General features: G+C 35.4%; 1 protein-coding gene across 1 annotated transcript in view; it reads right to left on the reverse strand.

Moving 5' to 3' along the window:
* Positions 1 to 19,682, reverse strand: part of TC2N (tandem C2 domains, nuclear) — a 62,292-nt gene that overhangs the window by 14,082 nt on the left and 28,528 nt on the right. Inside the window, exons 4-9 of the mRNA XM_017857909.1 lie at positions 10,104 to 10,271; positions 8,282 to 8,373; positions 6,995 to 7,070; positions 6,325 to 6,425; positions 5,825 to 5,941; positions 449 to 640 (exon numbers count right to left, since the gene is read on the reverse strand). Of these exons, the coding sequence (XP_017713398.1) occupies positions 449 to 640; positions 5,825 to 5,941; positions 6,325 to 6,425; positions 6,995 to 7,070; positions 8,282 to 8,373; positions 10,104 to 10,271 (746 nt within the window). The remainder of the gene's footprint in view (positions 1 to 448; positions 641 to 5,824; positions 5,942 to 6,324; positions 6,426 to 6,994; positions 7,071 to 8,281; positions 8,374 to 10,103; positions 10,272 to 19,682) is intronic.

Raw genomic sequence — 19,682 nt, forward strand, 5'->3', positions numbered from 1 at the left:
GCTGTAAAAACTTCTAATCAATTTATGAGCTGCTGTATAGCTTACTCATGGTTAAAACAACTTTTCTAATCTATTTCAGGGCAATCTCTGATTGAGTTTGGAATTTATGATTCTTTTTTGTTTTTCCTAAGTTATCAGCTACCTAAAAAATCTTTAAAAAAAAAGGTTATTCATACCTCAAAGTTATTTTCCCTGAAGTATAAAATATTAATAAGAAATGTGCTAGGAGAAGGTAACCCTGAGGTTATTTTCCAACAGAAAAAGAAAACAGTTCTGTTAACATTTTATCAATAATTTCTAAAATATCATTTGGAAATAATATTATTGCTACTTGAGAGCCTTCCAGATCCTCTAATATTCTATTCAGGTTATCTGCTAACAAACAAAAACCCATCCACCAAATAATTCTAAAAGTATGAAATACTCTTAATATACTATTATCACTTACAGAAATTTTTGAAGGTGGTGTTATATCCAAAGAGTAATCCATTTCCCGTGTGCTAAGGGTTCTGAGTGATAGTGAGCATTCTCCAATGGTTTTCTTCCTGGGAGTCTGGGTTTGAATCTTAAATACAAGCCTTACGGTTTGAAGACTTTGAAGTTTAATAGCAAATACAAACGTTTCCATAAATTCAATAGCCTTTAAAAAAAAAAACAAGAAAACATAAAATATATAAATAAAAGGCTTATATGCCAATACAAAATAATATTTTATTTTATATTTAGAAAAGGTATATTTAATTCTCTTTACAACAAAACATCTTTTTAATGTGAGTGAAAATAAGAATGGCAAGACTTGCTTTTCTAGAGTTTATCCTGGATACTCCCTTTCTTAATTTGACAAATCATCCTTTAAATTATTTAGGAATTCGGGTCATATCAACACCATGCTCACCACAATACAGCTCTTTCCCTTTTTGAAAATTAATTGTTTTTCCATCTTTGGTTCTGGCATCTTTCCTGTCATCATCACCATTCTTCAACAGTTCAGGAGAGCGGTGCAAGAATCTCACATGCAAGCACTCTCTTGTTCACAGTATCTAACTTGTTCACATAAAGAGACTTGAATTATTTCTTTAAAGGAGTTATTTTTTGTCTAACGAATCTTCGCATCTATCTTAGGCTTCAGTTTCCTTTCTGGTGACATTTATTCCACCCTTTCTTATCTGAAAAACTAACTCCTTGATAGAGAAGACAAAGGAAAATATGAGTTTGAAATTATACCTTCTCTCCTAATCACCCATCTCAGTCAGCAAGTCAGTGTTTTCCAGCCTCAGAACATTTTTAAATGCTCTTGTTACTTTTAATATTTTTAAATCCTTGGCTTACTATGGGCTAACATGTTCTTGACACTAGACTGTTCTTTGCCATACACTTATTTCTTTCCATCTTTAATGCATACATTTAGAAAGGAGCTTTTATTCCTTTTGAAAAGGCAAGGTATCTGGGCAACTAGCATAAATATTTTGAATACAGGCATACCTTATTTTACTGTACTTTGCTTTAATATGCTTCATAGACATTACATGTTTTGCAAATTGAACGTTCGTGGCAACACTGTGTTGAGTAAGTCTATCAGTGTCATTTTTCTAACAGCATGTGCTCACTTCATGTCTCTGTCACATTTTGGTAATTCTCACAATAGTTCACACTTTTTCATTATTATTATATCTGTTATGGTGACCTGTGCTCAGTGATCTTTGATATTACTATTGCAATTGTTTTGGAGTGCCACAAACCACACCTATATAAGATGGACAACTTAATCGATAAAGGTGTGTGTTCTGATGGCTCTGGCAACCAGCTGTTCCATCTCTCTCCCTCTCCTCAGGCCTCCCTGTTTCCTAAGACACAACAATGTCGAAATTAGGCCAATTAATAACCCGAAAACGCCCTGTAAATGTTCAACTGAAAGGAACAAACGTATATCTCTGACTTTAAATCAAAAGCTAGAAATGACTAAGCTTAGTGAGGAAGATATGTCGAAAGCCGAGACAGACCAAAAGCTAGGCCTTTTATATCACTTAGTCAAGTTGTGAATGCAAAGGAAAAAATTACTGAAGGAAATTAAATGTACTACTCCAGTGAACATACAAGTAAGAAAGTGAAACAGCCTTATTGCTGATATGGAGAAAGTTTTATTTGTCTGGACAGAAAATCAAATCAGCCACAACATTCCCTTAAGCCAAAACCTAATTCAGAGCAAGGTCCTAACTCTCTTCAATTCTATGAAGGCTGAGAGAGGTGAAGAAGCTAAAGAAGAAAAACTAAAAGCTAGTAGAGGTTGGTTCATGAAGTTTAAGGAAAGAAACAGTCTCCAAAACATAAAAGTGCAAGGTGAAGCAGCAAGTGCTAATGTAGAAGTTGCAGCAAGTTATTCAGAAGATCTAGCTAAGAAGGTGGCTACATTCGACAACGGATTTTCAATGTAGACAAAAGAGCCTTCTGTTGGAAGAAGATGCCATCTAGGACTTCCACAGTTACAGAGAAGTCAATGCCTGACTGCAAGGCTTCAAAGGACTAGGCTGACTCTCTTGTTAGGGGCTAACGCAATCAGTCACTTTGAATTGAAGCCAACACTCACTTGCTGTTTTGAAAATCCTAGGGCCCTTAAGTATTATACTAAATTAACCCTGCCTGTGCTCTATAAATGGAACAACAAAGCCTGGATAACAGCATATCTGTTTAAAGCATAGCATGGTTTACTAAATATTTTAAGTCTACCATTGAGATCTACTGCTCAAAGAAAAAAAGATTCCTTTCAAAACATTATTTCTCATTGACAATGTACTTCGTCACCCAAGAGCTCTGACAGAGATGTATACAGAGATGAATGTTATTTATTTTCATGTCTGCAGACATATCCATTCTGCATCCCATGGATCAACTTTCAAGTGCTATTACTTAAAAAATAAATTTTGTAAGGCTATCGCTGCCATAGATAGTGATTCCTCTGATGGACCTGGGCAAAAGCAATTGAAAACTTTTTAGAAAGGATTCAGGATTTTAGATGCCATTAAGAAAATTCATGAAGCATGAAAAGAGATCAAAATAAGGACATTAGCAGGAATCTGGAAGAAGTTTATTCTAACCCTCATGGCTGACTTTGAGGGATTCAAGATTTCAGCAGAGGAAGTAATTGCAGATGTGGTGGAAACAGCAAGAGAACTAGAATTAGAAGTGGATCCTGAAGATGCAATTGAATGGCTGCCATCTCATGATAAAATATGAACAGATAAGAAGTTGCTTCTTACACATAAGCAAAGAAAGTAGTTTCTGGAGATGGAATCTACTCCTGGTGAAGATGCTGTGAACATTGTTGAAATGAATTCAGAGGATTCAGAACATTACATAAACATAGCTGAAAAGCAATAGCAGGGTTTGAGAGGATGGAATCCAATTTTGAAAGAAGTTCTACTGTGGATAAAATGCTATCAAACAGCATCACATACTACAGGGAACATTTTTGTGAAAGGAAGAGTAATAGATGTGGTCAACTTCACTGCTGTCTTATTTTAAGAAATTGCCACAGCCACTTCAACCTTCACCAGCCACCACCCTGATCATTCAGCAACCATCAACATCAAGGCAAAACCTTCCACCAGCAAAAAGAGTACAACTTTCTGAAGACTCAGATGATCACTAACATTTTTTAGAAATAAAGTATTTTAAACTAAAGTGTGTAAATTACTTTTTTAGACATAATGCTATTGCACACTTAATGGACTACAGTATAAAGATAACTTTTGTATGCACTGGGAAATCAAAAGGTCATGTGATCTGTTTTATTGCAATGTTCGTTTTAGTGTGGTGGTCTGGAACTGAATCTACAGTATCCCCGAAGTATGCCTATACTGTGCCCAAATTGTTACTCTTGTTGTAATAGCTTATGTCTCTCTGTATAGCCAGAATTGTCTTTCTGGGGGTCTCACAACTACTGAGCTATCTTTTTCTTTTAGAGTCTCAAGCCATAGAATCAAGCCAATTATATATTACACACAAAATGTTTAATGAGCTTACAAATTAAGTAAGTGTGATGCTTCATTTCACACTTTCCATATTTTGCCAAATAGGAGTCTCCCAAACAACTTTATATGTAATAATAAAATTGCAAAATGAAAGATTCCATACAAGTCTTAATATGGGAACATTTTCCTAACTTTTCCTAAGCTAAATTAGTTTTATTTGAAAATCAAAAGTAAAATTGTTTAATTTAGAAAGTAGTCATCTATGAGTGTCAAGGTTATAATGAGTTAAGGTTTATTTTTAGCTAAACTTTCGATGATACATATTTTCATAAAGTGAAATCGTAATATATACATATACACATATATATATATACACATTCATACATCTATACACATACACACACACCCCAATTTTGATCATTGTCTTTTTCATTTATTAAAAATGTTTTTCCAGCTCCTTAAAAACTCTTCCTAAACATTAGTTTTCATAGCTACCTAGGTTTCTATCACATGGTGTTATGGGCTGAATTACACCCTTCTAAAAAAGATATGTTGAAGTCCTGAGCCCCAGCATCTCAGAATGTGAACTCATTTGGAAAGAGGGTCACTGTAGATGTGATCAGTGAAGTTAAGAAAAGGTAATACTGAAGTAGGGTGGACCCCTAATGACTGGTATCCTTTTAAGAAGATGGCCATGTGAATACACAGAACACAGGTATAATGCCATGTGAAGACAGAAGCAGAGACTGGAGTGATCTACAAGCCAGGGAATGTTAAGGATTGCTGGCCATCACAGTAACTGGAAGAGAGGCATGGAACAGATTCTCCCTTAGAGAGGGAATCAACACTGCTGACATTTTAATATTGGACTTTCTCCAAAGCTGCAAGAGAGAAAATTCTGTTGCTGTAAGTCACCCAGTTTGTGGTATAGTACTGTGTTATGGTAGCCCTAGGAAACCAATGCACATAGGTACACCATTAGGTTTTTCAACCATTCCTCTGTATGACATGTTTGGACTTTTTTCAATTTTCTTCGAACAAAACTTCCAAGAATATTTTATATATTTTGTTTGTATTTTAGATTATTTCCACAAAATAATTTCCAGTTTCAAAGCAGAGTTACTGTTTAAAAGTGTAAATATTTTAAGGTTTTGACATGTAGTGTCAAGATAATTTCTAAGAAGTTGTATGTTCTAGAATACCTGTAAAATTTTTCCTAATTCTAAGAAGAAAGGAAAGAAAGAAAGAGGAAGAAACGGAAAGCAATATGCAGTTTAAATTTGTATTTCTATGATTAATAGTGAGAAGAAACTTTTTGTTTATTAGTCATTTGAATATTATTTTAAAATGATGTCTTTTAGAAGATATATTTTCATTTGCATAGAAAACAATAATCTTTTAACCTATAACAAATGACAGAAATGAACATGTATTCAAATTAATGTAAAATCTAGAATCTACAAAACCAAACTCAGGATGGTAAGTCCTTCTGTTATACTAATTGGAAGTATTTAAAAGAAATTCATTGCAATCATGAAATTATTTTCAAAGCCAAAGTGGGTTGGGGAAAGGGAAGCCAAGATTTATTTCCTTTCACACAAGAAAAGTAAATAGGTTTCTTAGATATTGTTCATCTTCTATATATTCTAGTGAATAAGATATTCTTTTAAATGCATCTTAATACTAGACAATGAAATATCAAATATTTTGAGACTCAAAGTTGTCTTGAAAAGCAACAATACATAGTTGTAGTTTCCCTGAGATAAAAGACTTTCTTATTCTGATTTGTTTACATGGGTAAAAGTGACAAATATAAGAAAAACAGAAAAGAAATTCAAACACAAACAGCCACTTACGTTGGAACCTTCCTTGGCTGAAGATTTGAAATGCACTGGTTTGGGCAATGTAAGTATTCCTTTTATAGAAACAGTAGGAGTGTCTCCATAACTAGAGGGCCAACTTAAATCTCTGCACTAAAAAAATTAAAAATACAGTTGAATTTTACAAAGGACCCAACAATAATACAAACATCTGATGTATTTCTTGAGGTACTGACTTTAGATAAAACTATAAAATAAACTTGTCTACTGAGACCTCATTAAGCAAATTTTGACATATAATATTCTAGATGTCATGTCAGTTTCCCTCTTGAGCTTAAAAGCACACAAACTTCCATCATACTACAGATTTTTTTTCTTAGATGCTTTATTAAATACTATTTTCTGTAAAAATATTAAAGAATTCCAAATTTCAAAGGTGGCACTGGCCCATTCCCCAGAAAAGGGCAACAGTAAATGTTTACAATGTCTAAATATTCAATTTTGTAATAAAGCTGGTATTAACTATACTAATTTACCTGTAAAACTGTGATCCAGATCTGTTCTACTGAAGAATTATAAAACAATTTCACATTCAGTCTCCCAAAGTCCCTTTCATCTCCTGATAGAGTAATTGTATCTGAATTATAAAAGGACAAAGATGTTTCAAATACCATGCAATCCTTCTAACCCAATTAAGCTTTGATACAATCCAATTTTAAGAGCACAATTTTTAAATGCTACAATTATTTTTTAAAGTTCACAATCTAAGAAGACAAAATCACACTTCAATGTTTTATTGAAGCACTAGAGGGAAGATATATGCTATAAAAGGTCTCATGGTTTTAAAACTTAACCCAATTGCAGTCAGGGATTTACATTAAAACTAAGAGAAATCTTTCCAAATAATATATATATGGCCTTTATACTGTATTCTTCTGGAGGCTCCTTTACCAGCACACTTTACTACAAACAAAAGATACTCAACTGCTTCACTTTTTAAAAAGTCACACTTGTACCTGAACACAGAAATGGACCATGCGACCTGAGTATCCATATGCTGATAACACTACCAACATAGTTTTATTTAGACTTAATTATATCAACATAGTAGATACAATCATCTAGAGTTTTTCACCTTATATACAATTTCAAGTTACTAGAAATAATTATCTTAAGAGTATAAAAATAGGATACTTTATTCCTTACCCAGGCTTCTGTTACTCCCCTGAGAATTTTTCCTTGAAGAAGAACTACTGGGTACACTGGACAATGAATCATGTCTCTATAAATAAAATTATTCTTTAGTCAGAAATTGCATATGAAACCTTAAGGATTCTGATACATATGCCTCAATATCCATCCTCATAACAAACTGCATGCTATTTTGACAGTGTTACAGGTCAGAATTTCCCACTTACAGGTAGTGAAAAAGAAAAAAGGTTTTGGCATTTGTTAGGAATATCTTAAACATCTTACAAGATAATATACTGGAAAGCCTTTGCTGTTTTTGATTTGGTTTTGTAATAAGGAGAAAGATGTTACTACTTAGGTTTCATACCTGAGAGTATTAATGAAAGTGAGAATTTATTTAGAAATAGCCTGCTATGGAAAAACTTGTAAAGCTGCAATTATCAAAGCACAGTCAATCTGAACCTGCAGCATCGGTATCATTTGGAACTTGGTAGGAATACAAACTCAGGCCCTACTGCAGAGCTACTGAATTAAGAACTCTGGGGATGAAGCCTGTCATCCTGTGTTTTAACAAGCTCTCCAAACAATTCTGATGCATGTTAAACAACTGTTGCTATAAAAATTTAAATCTATAAAAAGTTAACTCAGTTGAGGATTAAGGATTATCTAGAATATATTTCCATTTTATAAAATACATGTATATATATTCACATGGAAACAAGACCATGAGTACACATAACAATATTTTCACATGGCATTTACCCTGAGTTATAGGAAATACAGGAATTTGTCTTTCTACTTTGCTTACTTCTATTTCCTAATTTTAAATAACTACAGCTTACTTGTAATAAAAAAGAAACATTTTTTAAAACATCAAAATAATTCTTAATTCCTTTTCAAAACCAAGAGGATGCAGTGTTAATATTAGTGAATAAAGTCCTACATCTCAAAAGAAATATGATTTTAATAACTAGCTGGTTATATTCAGTAAGAAAAGCTAAATTAATAAGCACTTTTAATTATACCATTTTAAATACCAACTGTTTCAAGGTTCCCTGAGAGCATACCAACTGAGATATAAAATTTACTGAAAAAAGAAAAACTACTGCCTTTTAGCAATCAAATAACAACAGCTTTCTAAAATAATGCACATGGGAAATAGCAATTATTTATTCTTCAGATATCAGAATAGATACATCTACAAAAAATATACAACATATTCCTAACATAATTCACACATTTCTGAATTTTTAATTTGAAAGGAAATTATCACATATAATTAAATTTATGTAGCTAATTCACCTGGATGAATCGCTGAGATGAGCTTGTAAGATCAAACATAGATTTGCTTAGCCCAGGGGAACCGGGAAGTTTGCTGGTCCTTAAATCACAAACTACAAAGGGATATGAAAAAAGTATATATTTTTAAGAAACACTGGAATTCTACTTAATTACCATGAACTAAATCTCTGTAGCAATACATCATGAATATTACGTGTAAATCTACAGAAGAGATAAAGCCTTCTAATAAAATATTTAACTTAAAAAAATTTTCCAACTATTTTATTTTGTTGGAAACAGAAAACATAAATCAAACAATACATTTTCACATCCACATCAAATATCAAATAGGGAAAATTCACTTTTTTCTTTACATTCCCCATTCCTTGATCCAATAAAAATAATCTAAGAGTAAATACTCTGTATTAAGTGTAATGCAATTATTTATTATTAATAAGCATGTATTACTTTTAAAAATCAATACTCAATTCCATGTGCTCCTATATTTCTAGTCTGTATTTTTAGTTTCCCTCCTACACTGTAAGATCTGTGAAGAAAGGAACTTTGTATGCCAATTGTATATTCAAGCACAGTAGTGAACGCAAGGCAGGCCCTTAAATAAGTATTTCTTCTTTATTTTCAGTACCTCACCCTAAATTCAGTGGTTGAGATATATAGATATAGATACATATATATCCTGAAAAATTGAGAATTTTGTGAATCACAGATGAACATGGTAGACTCTAATTCACAGTCTCAAATATGAAACTACAAAAGCTCTATAATCACTTAAGCAGTTTCTTTGTTTATATTTCCCATCACACCATGAGTTTCTAAATTCATCATTTTCACTGAATACAGACAATGAAAAAATATTACTGTATTTAGTACAAATATCTATGTACAAATGGCTGTTATAGAGTTTATGAATATACAGATGACAAGTGAAATGCATACAAAATAATCTGGGCTGGTGCAGTGGTTCATGCCTGTAATCCCAGCAATTTGGGAGGCCAAGGCAGGAGGACTGCTTCAGCCCAGTTCAAGCCCAACCTCAGCAACATGGCAAAACCCCGTCTCTACACAAAATACAAAAAAATGAGTCAGGTGTTGTGGCACGTGCCTGTAGTCCCAGCTTCTGGGGTAGGGGGCAGGGGTGAGGAGGAGCTGAGGTGTGAGAATCACTTGAGCCTGGGAGGTTGATGCTGCAGTGAGCTGAGATTGCACCACTGCGCTCCGGCCTGGGCAACAAAGTGAGACTCTGTCTGAAAACAACAACAAAAAGACAAAATAATCTGAAAACTAAACTTCTTGCTTTTTCATGTTTTCTTCCCTTGTACCTGGTATGCAGCTAACTCCCTTCTCTTTTGTTGTATGTATTTATCATGAATAACATAACGTTTTAAAGTATATATACATTGCAGAGTGATTAAATCTAGCTAATTTACAAACGTATTACTTCACAGTGATCACTTTTGAATGAAAACAAAGTGTTTTGAAAACACCTAATATCCACTCTCTTAGCACTTTTCAAGAATATATCATAATTAACTATAGTCTCCATGTTGTACAAAAGATCTCTTGAACCAAAGCTTCTTTCAAAAAAGGAAAATTAAATGGAATGTAAAACTACCAACAGATGTAACTTATTAACCTTTCAATTTTCATATTAGACATAATACTAGAGAGATGTCATAATGTTTATCACATTTATGAAGCTTGCTTTTTTCTTATTTTTAAATTGCTTTTAATAGTAAGAACCATTTGTTCCCAGATCTTAGATTTGATTTCTAAATTTCTTAAAGAGAAACACGAAGAGGAAAAGCAGAAAAAATTTTCATACCCGATCCATACAGTCTCGTCACTTCTGAACGGGGAGGAAAGCGTCGACTCAAATCAGGTGAAATGTGCTGATACATATAGAATGGGTTATACACATCATAGCTGGGTCCGTGCTGGGATGAACTGGAAAGTTCTACCTTTCGATCTCCAAAAGATGCTCTGGCAGATGCTGAAAGCAAATGTTTCTAAAAGTTTATAATATCCTTTTCTTGGAGTTATTAGCCAACAGCTGGTACACCCAGGGCAAAAGAAAAAATATTTTGTCTCAAGTAATACTAAATCACATGCCTTTGATAGCTAAAAATATCAGCACATATTTACGGAGTTCTGTGTGAAGTATTATGCCAAGGATCAGCCATGAAGCCTGCACTTAAGACAATTTGGTATATTTCTGGCATTTTTCTTTGCCCCATAGACAATTCTGTATTTTGTGATCTGAGTTTCCTCTTATTTTTCTACTTGTATATAGAACATCTTTTAAATTACAAGATTGGGTGGGGGGGGGATATATCCTTTTCAAGAAGACGTAGAACATTTATTAAAATTGACCACATGCTGAGATACACTAAGAAACTCTCAAATTTGGAAGGATTGAAATCATACAAAGTACATTTTCTTACTACAATGCAATTAAGTTGGAAATCAAATAGCAAAATAAAATTAAAATATTTATATGGAAACACTAAAGACCAAAATAACCAAAACTTAATCTTTAAGAAGAAAACAAGACTGAAAGATTTGCTCTACTGGGAATTAGGAATATAATATTGGTAAGTGATAGAAAAAGAGATCAATGGCAAAGAAGAGAAGGCCCAGAAACAGATACCCATTTCATGAACACTTAATTTATCATTAAGGTGGCACTGCACAAGAATGATCTTTTCACTAAAAGGTGATAAGACAACTGGATATCAATAGGGAAAAAATAAGCCTGCATTCAACTAAACATATTCACAAAAAATTAGTTCCATGGGGATTGTAGATCTAAATTAAATATTACAGGCAAACCAATAAAGCTTCTATATTCAGGTTAACTTATAAGAAAGTTATCATGACCTTAGGACAGGGAAGCACTTCTTAAATGGAACATAAAGAGCATCAATCATATATATAATTTCATTTATTTACTTATTTATTTATTGAAGTTGATTCTCACTCTGTTGCCCAGGCTAGAATACAGTGGCACAATCTTGGCTCACTGCAACCTCTACCTTCTGGGTTCAAGCTATTCTCCTGCTTCAACCTCCCAAGTAGCTGAGATTACAGGCACCCGCCACCACGCTGCCTAATTTTTTGTATTTTCAATAGAGATGGGGTTTCACCATGTTGGCCAGGCTGGTCTTGAATTCCTAGGTTCAAGTCATCCACTGCCTCAGCCTCCCAAAGTGCTGGGATTACAGGCATGAACCACTGCGCCCAGCCTAATCATAGACATATTTTAATAAACTGAACTGCATTAAAATTTAAAATTCCCATTTGTCAAAGACTATTTAAGGTAACCCACAGAGTGCAAGACGATATATGCAACAAGCATAACTGGCAAAAGGCTCATATCCATCCAAGTACTAACCAGGCCCGACCCTGCTTAGCTTTGGAGATCAGATGAGATCAGGAGCATTCAGGGTGGTATGGCCATAAAGGGCTCATATCCAGAATACATGAGGAACGCCTACAAATCAATTTAAGAAAAAGACAGAAGAGACTATATATAAATTGGCTTAAGACATTAATAGGCACTTCAGAAGACAGACTATCAATCTCATTAGTCATGAGGAAAAAATAAGCTGAAAACCCAAGGAAATACCACTACACACTCACCAGAATGGTTAAAAGTAAAAAGACTGACAATAGCACGTGTTGACAAGAAAGTAGAGGAATGTAAACAATCATACTCTGCTAGTGGAAATGTAAATTGATATAATCACTATGGAAAAAGAGTTTGGCAATTTCTTCTAAAGCTGAAGATATTGATAGTCTATGACCCAACAAGCCATTCTGAACATATACACAACTGAAATGCTTGTACATATGCACCAAGAGATAGGTATAAGAATGTTCATAAGTATTATTACCCATAATAGCCAAAAAATTGGAAAACTCAAAATCCCATCAACAGTAAAACAGATGTAGTATATATTTACTACATAAAAATACCTTATAGTATGCTACACAGAAACACTACTGTACACTATGCCATTTAGAATACAGAACAAATTATAATATACACTTACTGCACAGACATACAAACTAAAACTACTGACAATTACTTGAATGAATCTCAAAAACATAATGTTGAATGAGAAAACCATAAACAAAAGAATACAGACTGAATAAATTGTTTATTTTATATAAAGTTCAGAAAATAGAAAAAATTAAACTACAATATTCAGGGATATGAGCTTAGGTGGTAAGAAGAAAGGCAAGAGAGTCATGACTGTAACAATTGTGATACTGAACACTCTAGGGTGACTGAAAGGCAAAAAAATGGAGAAAAGCTTTGGGGTTACTAGTGCTACTCTATTTCTTCACCTAGGTGGTACCTATATGGGTCTTCTGCTTTGTAATAAATCACTGAGCTATATGTTTCTGTTTTGTGCATTTTTCTATGTGTACAGTATTTCATAATTTAAAAAGGATAAAATATAGGTCAAATTCCTTTCAAGGTTAATAATCATGTTGGGAATAATACGTAGACATAAAGCTAATATCTACAAAGGTTTAAATTACAGTACTTTTCCAGATAACAACACTGTGATCAACTATGGACCACATATACAACAGTGGTTCCATAAGATTATAATGAAGCTGAAAAGTTCCTATGGTCTATTGACATGGCAATGATTGTCATCAAGATGTGTAGGCCTAGGCTAATGTGGATGTTTGTGTCTACATTTTTAACAAAAAAGTTCAAGAAGTAAAACAAAAGTTTTTAATAGAAAATGCTTATAAAGTAAGGATATAAATATTTTTGTATAGCTGCACACTATGTTTGTATTTAAGCCAAGTGTTATTACAAAAAAGTGAAAAGTTTCAAAATATTTAAAAGTTTAGGCCGAGCACAGTGGCTTACGCCCGTAATCCCAGCACTTTGGGAGGCCGAAGTGGGCAGATCATAAGGTTAAGAGATCAAGACCATCCTGGCCAACATGGTGAAATCCCATCTCCAGTAAAAATACAAATTAGCTGTGCATGGTGGCCCATGCCTGTAGTCCCAGCTACTTGGGAGGCTGAGGCAGGAGAATCGCTTGAACCTGGGAGGCAGAGGTTGCAGTGAGCCAGGATCGTGCCACTGCATTCCAGCCTGGCGATAGAGTGAGACTCTGTCTCAAAACAAACAAACAAACAAACAAACAAAAGTTCGTAAAGTAAAAAAGTTACAGTAAGCTAAGGTTGATTTATTATTGAAGAAATAGAAATATATTTAATAAACTTAGTATATCCTAAGTATACAGCATTTATAAAATCCACAGTAGTATACAATAATGTCCTAGTCTTCACATTCACTCACTACTCACACACTGACTCACCCAAAACAACTTACAGCCCTGCAAGCTCCATTCATGGTAAATGCCCTATACAGGTGTGATATGGCTTGGCTGTGTCCCCATCCAAATCTTATCTTTAATTGTAGCTCCTGTAATTCTCATGTGTTGTGGGAGAGACCTGGTGGGAGATAACTGAATCATGGGGATAGTTTCCCCCATCCTGTACTTGTGGTAGTGAATAAGTCTCAAGAGATCCGACAGTTTTATTTTTTTAAGGGGTTTCCCCTTTTGCTTGGCTCTCATTCTCTCTTGCCTGCTACCTGTAAGATGTGTCTTTTTCCTTCCACCATGATTGTGAGGCCTCCCTAGCCACCTGGAACTGTGAGTTCATTAAACCTCTTTTTCTTTATAAATTACCTAATCTTGGGTATGTCTTTATCAGCAGCATGAAAATGGACTAATACAGTAAATTGATACTAGGAGTGGGGTGCTGCTGTAAAGATACCCAAAAATGTGGAAGCAACTTTGGAACTGAGTAACAAGCAGAGGTTGGAACAGTTTGGAGGGCTCAGAAGAAGACAGGAAGATGTGGGAAAGTTAGGAACCGCATAGAGAATTGTTGAATGGCTTTGGCCAAAATGCTGATAATGACATAGACAATGAAATTCAGGCCAAGGTGGTCTCAGATGGAGATGAGGAACTTGTTGGGAACTGGAGAAAAAGTGGCTCTTGCTATGTTTCAGCAAAGACACTGGTGGCATTTTGCCCCTGCTGTAGAGATTTGCAAAACTTTGAACTTGAGGGAGATGATTTAGGGTATCTGGTGGAAGAAATGTCTAAGCAGCACAGCATTCAAGAGGTGACTTGGCTGCTGTTAAAAGCATTCAGTTTTAAAAGAGAGCATAAAAGTTCGAAAAATGTGCAGACTGTCAATGCAATAGAAAAAAACACATTTTTCTGAGGAGAAATTCAAGCCACCTGCAGAAATTTGAATAGGTGACAATGAGCCAAATGTTAATCATCAAGACAATGGGGAAAATGTCTTTAGGCTATGTCAGAGACCTTTGCAGCAACCCTTCCCATCACAGACCCAGAGGCCCAGGAGGAAAAAGTGGTTTCATGGGCCAGGCCCAGGGCCCCCCTGCTGTGTGCAGCCTAGGGACTTGGTGCCTTGCATCCCAGTTGCTCCAGCAATGGCTAAAGGGGCCGAGGTACAGCTCAGGCCATGGCTTCAGAGGGTGGAAGCCCCAAGCCTTGGCAGCTTCCACATGGTTGAGCCTGCAGGTGCATAGAAGTCAAGAATTAAGGTTTGGGAACCTCTGCCTAGATTTCAGAGGATGTACGGAAACGCCTGGATGTCCAGGCAGATGTTTGCTGTAGGGGTAGGGCCCTCATGGAGAACCTCTGCTAGGGCAGTGTGGAAGGGAAATGTGGAATTGAAGCCCCCACATAGAGTCCCCACTGGGGCACTGCCTAGTAGAGCTGTAAGAAGAGGACCACCGTCCTTCAGACCTCAGAATGGTAGATCCACCAACGGCTTGCATTGTGCACCTGGAAAAGCCACGGACATTCAATGCCAGCCTGTGAAAGCAGTTGGGAGGGAGGCTGTACCTTGCAAAGCCACAGGGGTGGAGTTGCCCAAGACCATGGGAACCCACCTCTTGCATTAGCATGACCTGGATGTGAGACATGGAGTCAAAAGTGATCATTCTGGAGCTTTAAGATTTGACTGCCCTGCTGCATTGTGGACTTACATGGGGCCCTTAGCCCTTCATTTCAGCCAATTTCTCCCATTTGGAAGGGGTGTATTTATCCAGTGTCTACACTACTATTGTATCTAGGAAGTAATTAACTTTTGATTTTGCAGGCTCATAAGTGGAAGGGACTTGCTTTGTCTCAGAGGAGACTTTGAACTGTGGACTTTTGAGTTAATGCTGAAATGAGTTAAGACTTTGGAGGACTGTTGGGAAGGCATAATTGTTTTGAAATGTGAGGACATGAGACTTGGGAGGGGCCAGGGGCAGAGTGATATGGTTTGGCTGTGTCCCCACCCAAATCTCATCTTGAATTGTAGCTCCCCTAATTCCCACATGTTGTGGGAGACACCTGGTAGGAGACAATTGAATCATAGGGGTGGTTTCTCCCATACTGTTCTCGTGGTAGTGAATAAGTCTCAGATCTGATGGTTTTATAAGGGGTTTCCCCTTTCGCTTGGTTCTCATTCTCTCTTACCTGCTGCCATGTAAGACGTGCCTTTCACCTCCTGACATGATTGTCAGGCGTTCCTAGTCACATGGAACTGTAAGTCCATTAAACCTCTTTTTCATCATAAATTACCCAGTCTCAGGTATGTTATTCATCAGCAGCATGAAAACAGACTAATACAAGGTGTATCATCTTTTATCTTTTATACCATATTTTTACTGTACTGAATGCTGTATTCAGTATAGTATACAGCATAGTAACATACTGTATAGGTTTGTAGCCTAGGAGAAATAAGGTATCCATATAGCCTGTGTTTAGTAGGCTACATCATCTAGGTTTGTGTAAGTGCCTCTACATTGTTCATGCAATTATAAGATAGCTTAACAACAACATTTCTCAGAACATATCCCCATTGTTAAATGATTCACGACTGTGCTTGCAATACAATTTTAATCATTATTGATAGCAGTCTGCCCTATTCACTCAAAATCTTTTTTCTCAACCCATCATTCACATATGCATACATACATACACATATTTAACTTCTATAATTAGGTCCCACCTTACTTTCTTGACTCTAATAAAAGTAATTTTCTCTCTAATATATAAAAATCAGATGGTTTTACCACTTCTTCAGTGGACCTATAATTTAGGAGTTAACCAATTTCTTCCTCATTCAACTCAAAAAGCAATGTTTTCTAGTGAGCACAATGTCAAGAACATAAGAAAAACTATCACATACTGCCAGGTGGATATTTCTTATCTTTTTTCTGATTGTGAAAATAATAGAGTAAAAACTCAAAATTATTTAATAATAGAAAATTCATTAAACAAATTATCATATATCCATATGAAGAAATACTATGTATTCATCAAAAAGCAACAAATATGAAATATTCACAATATATTATGTGGATAAAACAACTTATAAGACTGTGTGGTTTAATCCCAGTGTTGTTAACAAGTATGAAAAAAAGAGAAAGATCAATTGATTACATATTCTGTAAGCCAGAACTTTTTAAAATTATTTTTGAGAAACACTATTGACATGCGCAAAGTAATATGATAGGCCAGGCACTGGGTTCATCTTTTCTCTTCTTTAAAAAATTAAAACTGGGCCAGGCATGGTGGCTCATGTCTGTAATCCCAGCAATTTGAGAGGCCAAGGTGGGTGGAATGCTTGAAAATAGGAGTTCGAGACCAGCCTGTTCAACATGACAAAACCCCATCTCTATAAACACAAAAATTAGCTGGGTGTGGTGGCGTGCACCTGTAGTCCTAGTTACTCAGGAGGCTGAGGCATGAGAATTGTTTGAACACAGGAGGTGGAGGTTGCAGTAAGCCAAGACCATGCCACTGCACTTCAGCCTGGGCAACAGAGTGAGACTCTGTCTCAAAAAAACAAATTTTGATTTAAATTTTAATTTAAATTAAAAAATCACTCCTACCAGACCCAACTCTCTTGTAGGTAACAATAAACTCTAGATCGAAACTAAAACAAAGCAAGAAAATAAAAACCCTGAAGGCAATGAAGACTAAAGAAAATAATGCAGATCTGGACAGGAGTTGACTCTGGGGAAAAAGGTAATGGCACAAAGTAGAGTTCAAGGAAATCAGAGCTGCAGGAAAGTAAGATGGGAATCCTGGAAAGGAGAGATTCTCAAATTCTGTAAATAAAGCCTTTTCAAATATCTGTCTCATCTCTGAACTACCACCCTAGAGCTGCCACCCAAGACAAGATTTGTAGTTTAAGTCCAACCAGTTTACTTGTCTGGTAAAAGGGAGGAAGAAAGAAAGGAAGGAAGGGAAGGAAGGTGTGTTAGTCTGTTTGTGTCACTATAAAGGAATATCTGAGGCTGGGTAATTTATAAAGAAAAGCGGTTTCCTTTGCTCGCTGTTTTGCAGGGTGTACAGGAAGCATGGTGCAAGCATCTGCTTCTAATCAGGGCCTCAGAAAGCTTACAATCATGGCAGAAGGCAAAAAAAGAATAGGCACATCACATGGCAACAGCAGGAGCAAGAGATGGGCAGTGGAGGTGCCAGACTCTTTTAAACAACCAGATCTCACATGAATCAGAGCTAGAACTCACTTATCACCAAGGGGATGGTGCTACACCATTCATGAGGGATCTGCCCCCATGATCCAAACACCTCCCATCAGGCACCACCTCCAGCACTGGGAATCACATGAATTTGGTGGGGCCAAACATCCAAACCATATCAAGAGGGAAAGGAGAAAGGGAAGGAGGAAGGGAGGGATGAAAGAAGAGAAGAAGGGAGGAACGGAGAAAGGGAGGAAAGAAGGAACCTTTTCAGAGGAATATAACTGAATCTAGAGTCTCCACAACATAACATTCAATATTTTTGATATTGGTATCAAGAATACAACCCCAAATTATTCCATATACAAAGAAACAGGAAAATGTGATCTATTTTCAAGAAAAAGGACAATCCACAGAATCCAAACCTAGATGATCAAGATGCTGAAATGAGCAGATAAAGATTTTAAAGCCTAAAAACATAAAAGAAAACAGGTTTGCAATAATGTAAAAATAAGAAATTGCAGTAGAGGAAAACTATAACAAAGAACCAAATGTAAACTCTAGAACTAAAAAATGCAATGTCTAAAATAAAAAATTCGTGAATAGGCTTAACAGCAGACTAAAGATAACAGAAGAGACAGTGAACTTGAAAAAATGATCAGTATTATTGAATCTAAAGAACAGAGAAAAAAAGATATTTGAAAAAAAAAAAGTCTCAGAGACCCATAGAACAATATCGAAAGGTTCAACATAGGTATAATTGGAATCCCAGAAGAAGAAAAGAGAGAAGGTAAGACAAAAAATATGTGGACAAATATTGTAGATTTTGATAGAGATTCGGATTACACTGACAGATACTTTTGTCAATATTCAACAAATATACACTTAAAATTCAACAAATACAAAATTCTATAGACATTCACTTGGGCAGCTCATTGTGTGTAAAATTTATGCCAAAAGAAGAAAACTGTAAAGAGATCGTTGAACCTAGTAAATGATATATATGTTTAAGCGTTTGCAAGGAAATATATTGGTGTCTTCAATTTACTCTGAAATTCATTCCTCTCCAAAAAGTGGATTAATAATGGATAGAAGAATGGATAGGTAGACAGATATTTGATAAAGCAAGTAAAGTAAGTAATGTTAATGGCAGAATTTATGTGGTGGACATACAGGTATTCACTATTAAGTTTTTTTTTATTTTCCTGTATGTTTGAAATTGTTCTAATAAAATTTTGAGGGTAAAAAAGCCATTGTGACTTACGGTGTTTCAATGGACTAACACAAATTGTTTTTAAAAAAACAAGACAAGAGCTACATGTTGTTTCATCTTCTCTCTAATAATTTGGCTTCTACATTCAGCCACATTCAGCCAATGGATCTACCTTATTCAATTAACTATTTAGACTGGGAAGTAAAGACCGGTGAAGAAAGGAGGGAAGGAAAAGTGACTATTAACCAAATATTAGAAAACAATAAATAAGAAACATGTTTTCTATGTTTACTAACCAATACAAAATAATTCCTTTACTTTTTCATTCTAGACATGTAATGGATAACTGAGGTATTGTAATTACAGTCATCCCTCAGTATATGTGGGGGATTGGTTCTAGCCCTCCATGGATACCAAAATCCATGGATGCTCAAGTCCCTTATATAAACGGTGCAGTATTTGCACACAACCTATGCACATCCTCCCATACGCTTTAAATCATCTCTTGATTACTTATAATACCTAATGCAATGTAAATGCTGTTGAGATAGTTGTCATATTGTATTATTCAGGGGAAAAAATGACAAGAAAAAGTCTGCACATGTTCAGTACAGATGCAATCATTCTTTTTTTTT

Source organism: Rhinopithecus bieti, unplaced genomic scaffold (genome assembly GCF_001698545.2).
Source record: "Rhinopithecus bieti isolate Rb0 unplaced genomic scaffold, ASM169854v2 scaffold_41913, whole genome shotgun sequence".
NCBI lineage: Eukaryota > Metazoa > Chordata > Mammalia > Primates > Cercopithecidae > Rhinopithecus > Rhinopithecus bieti.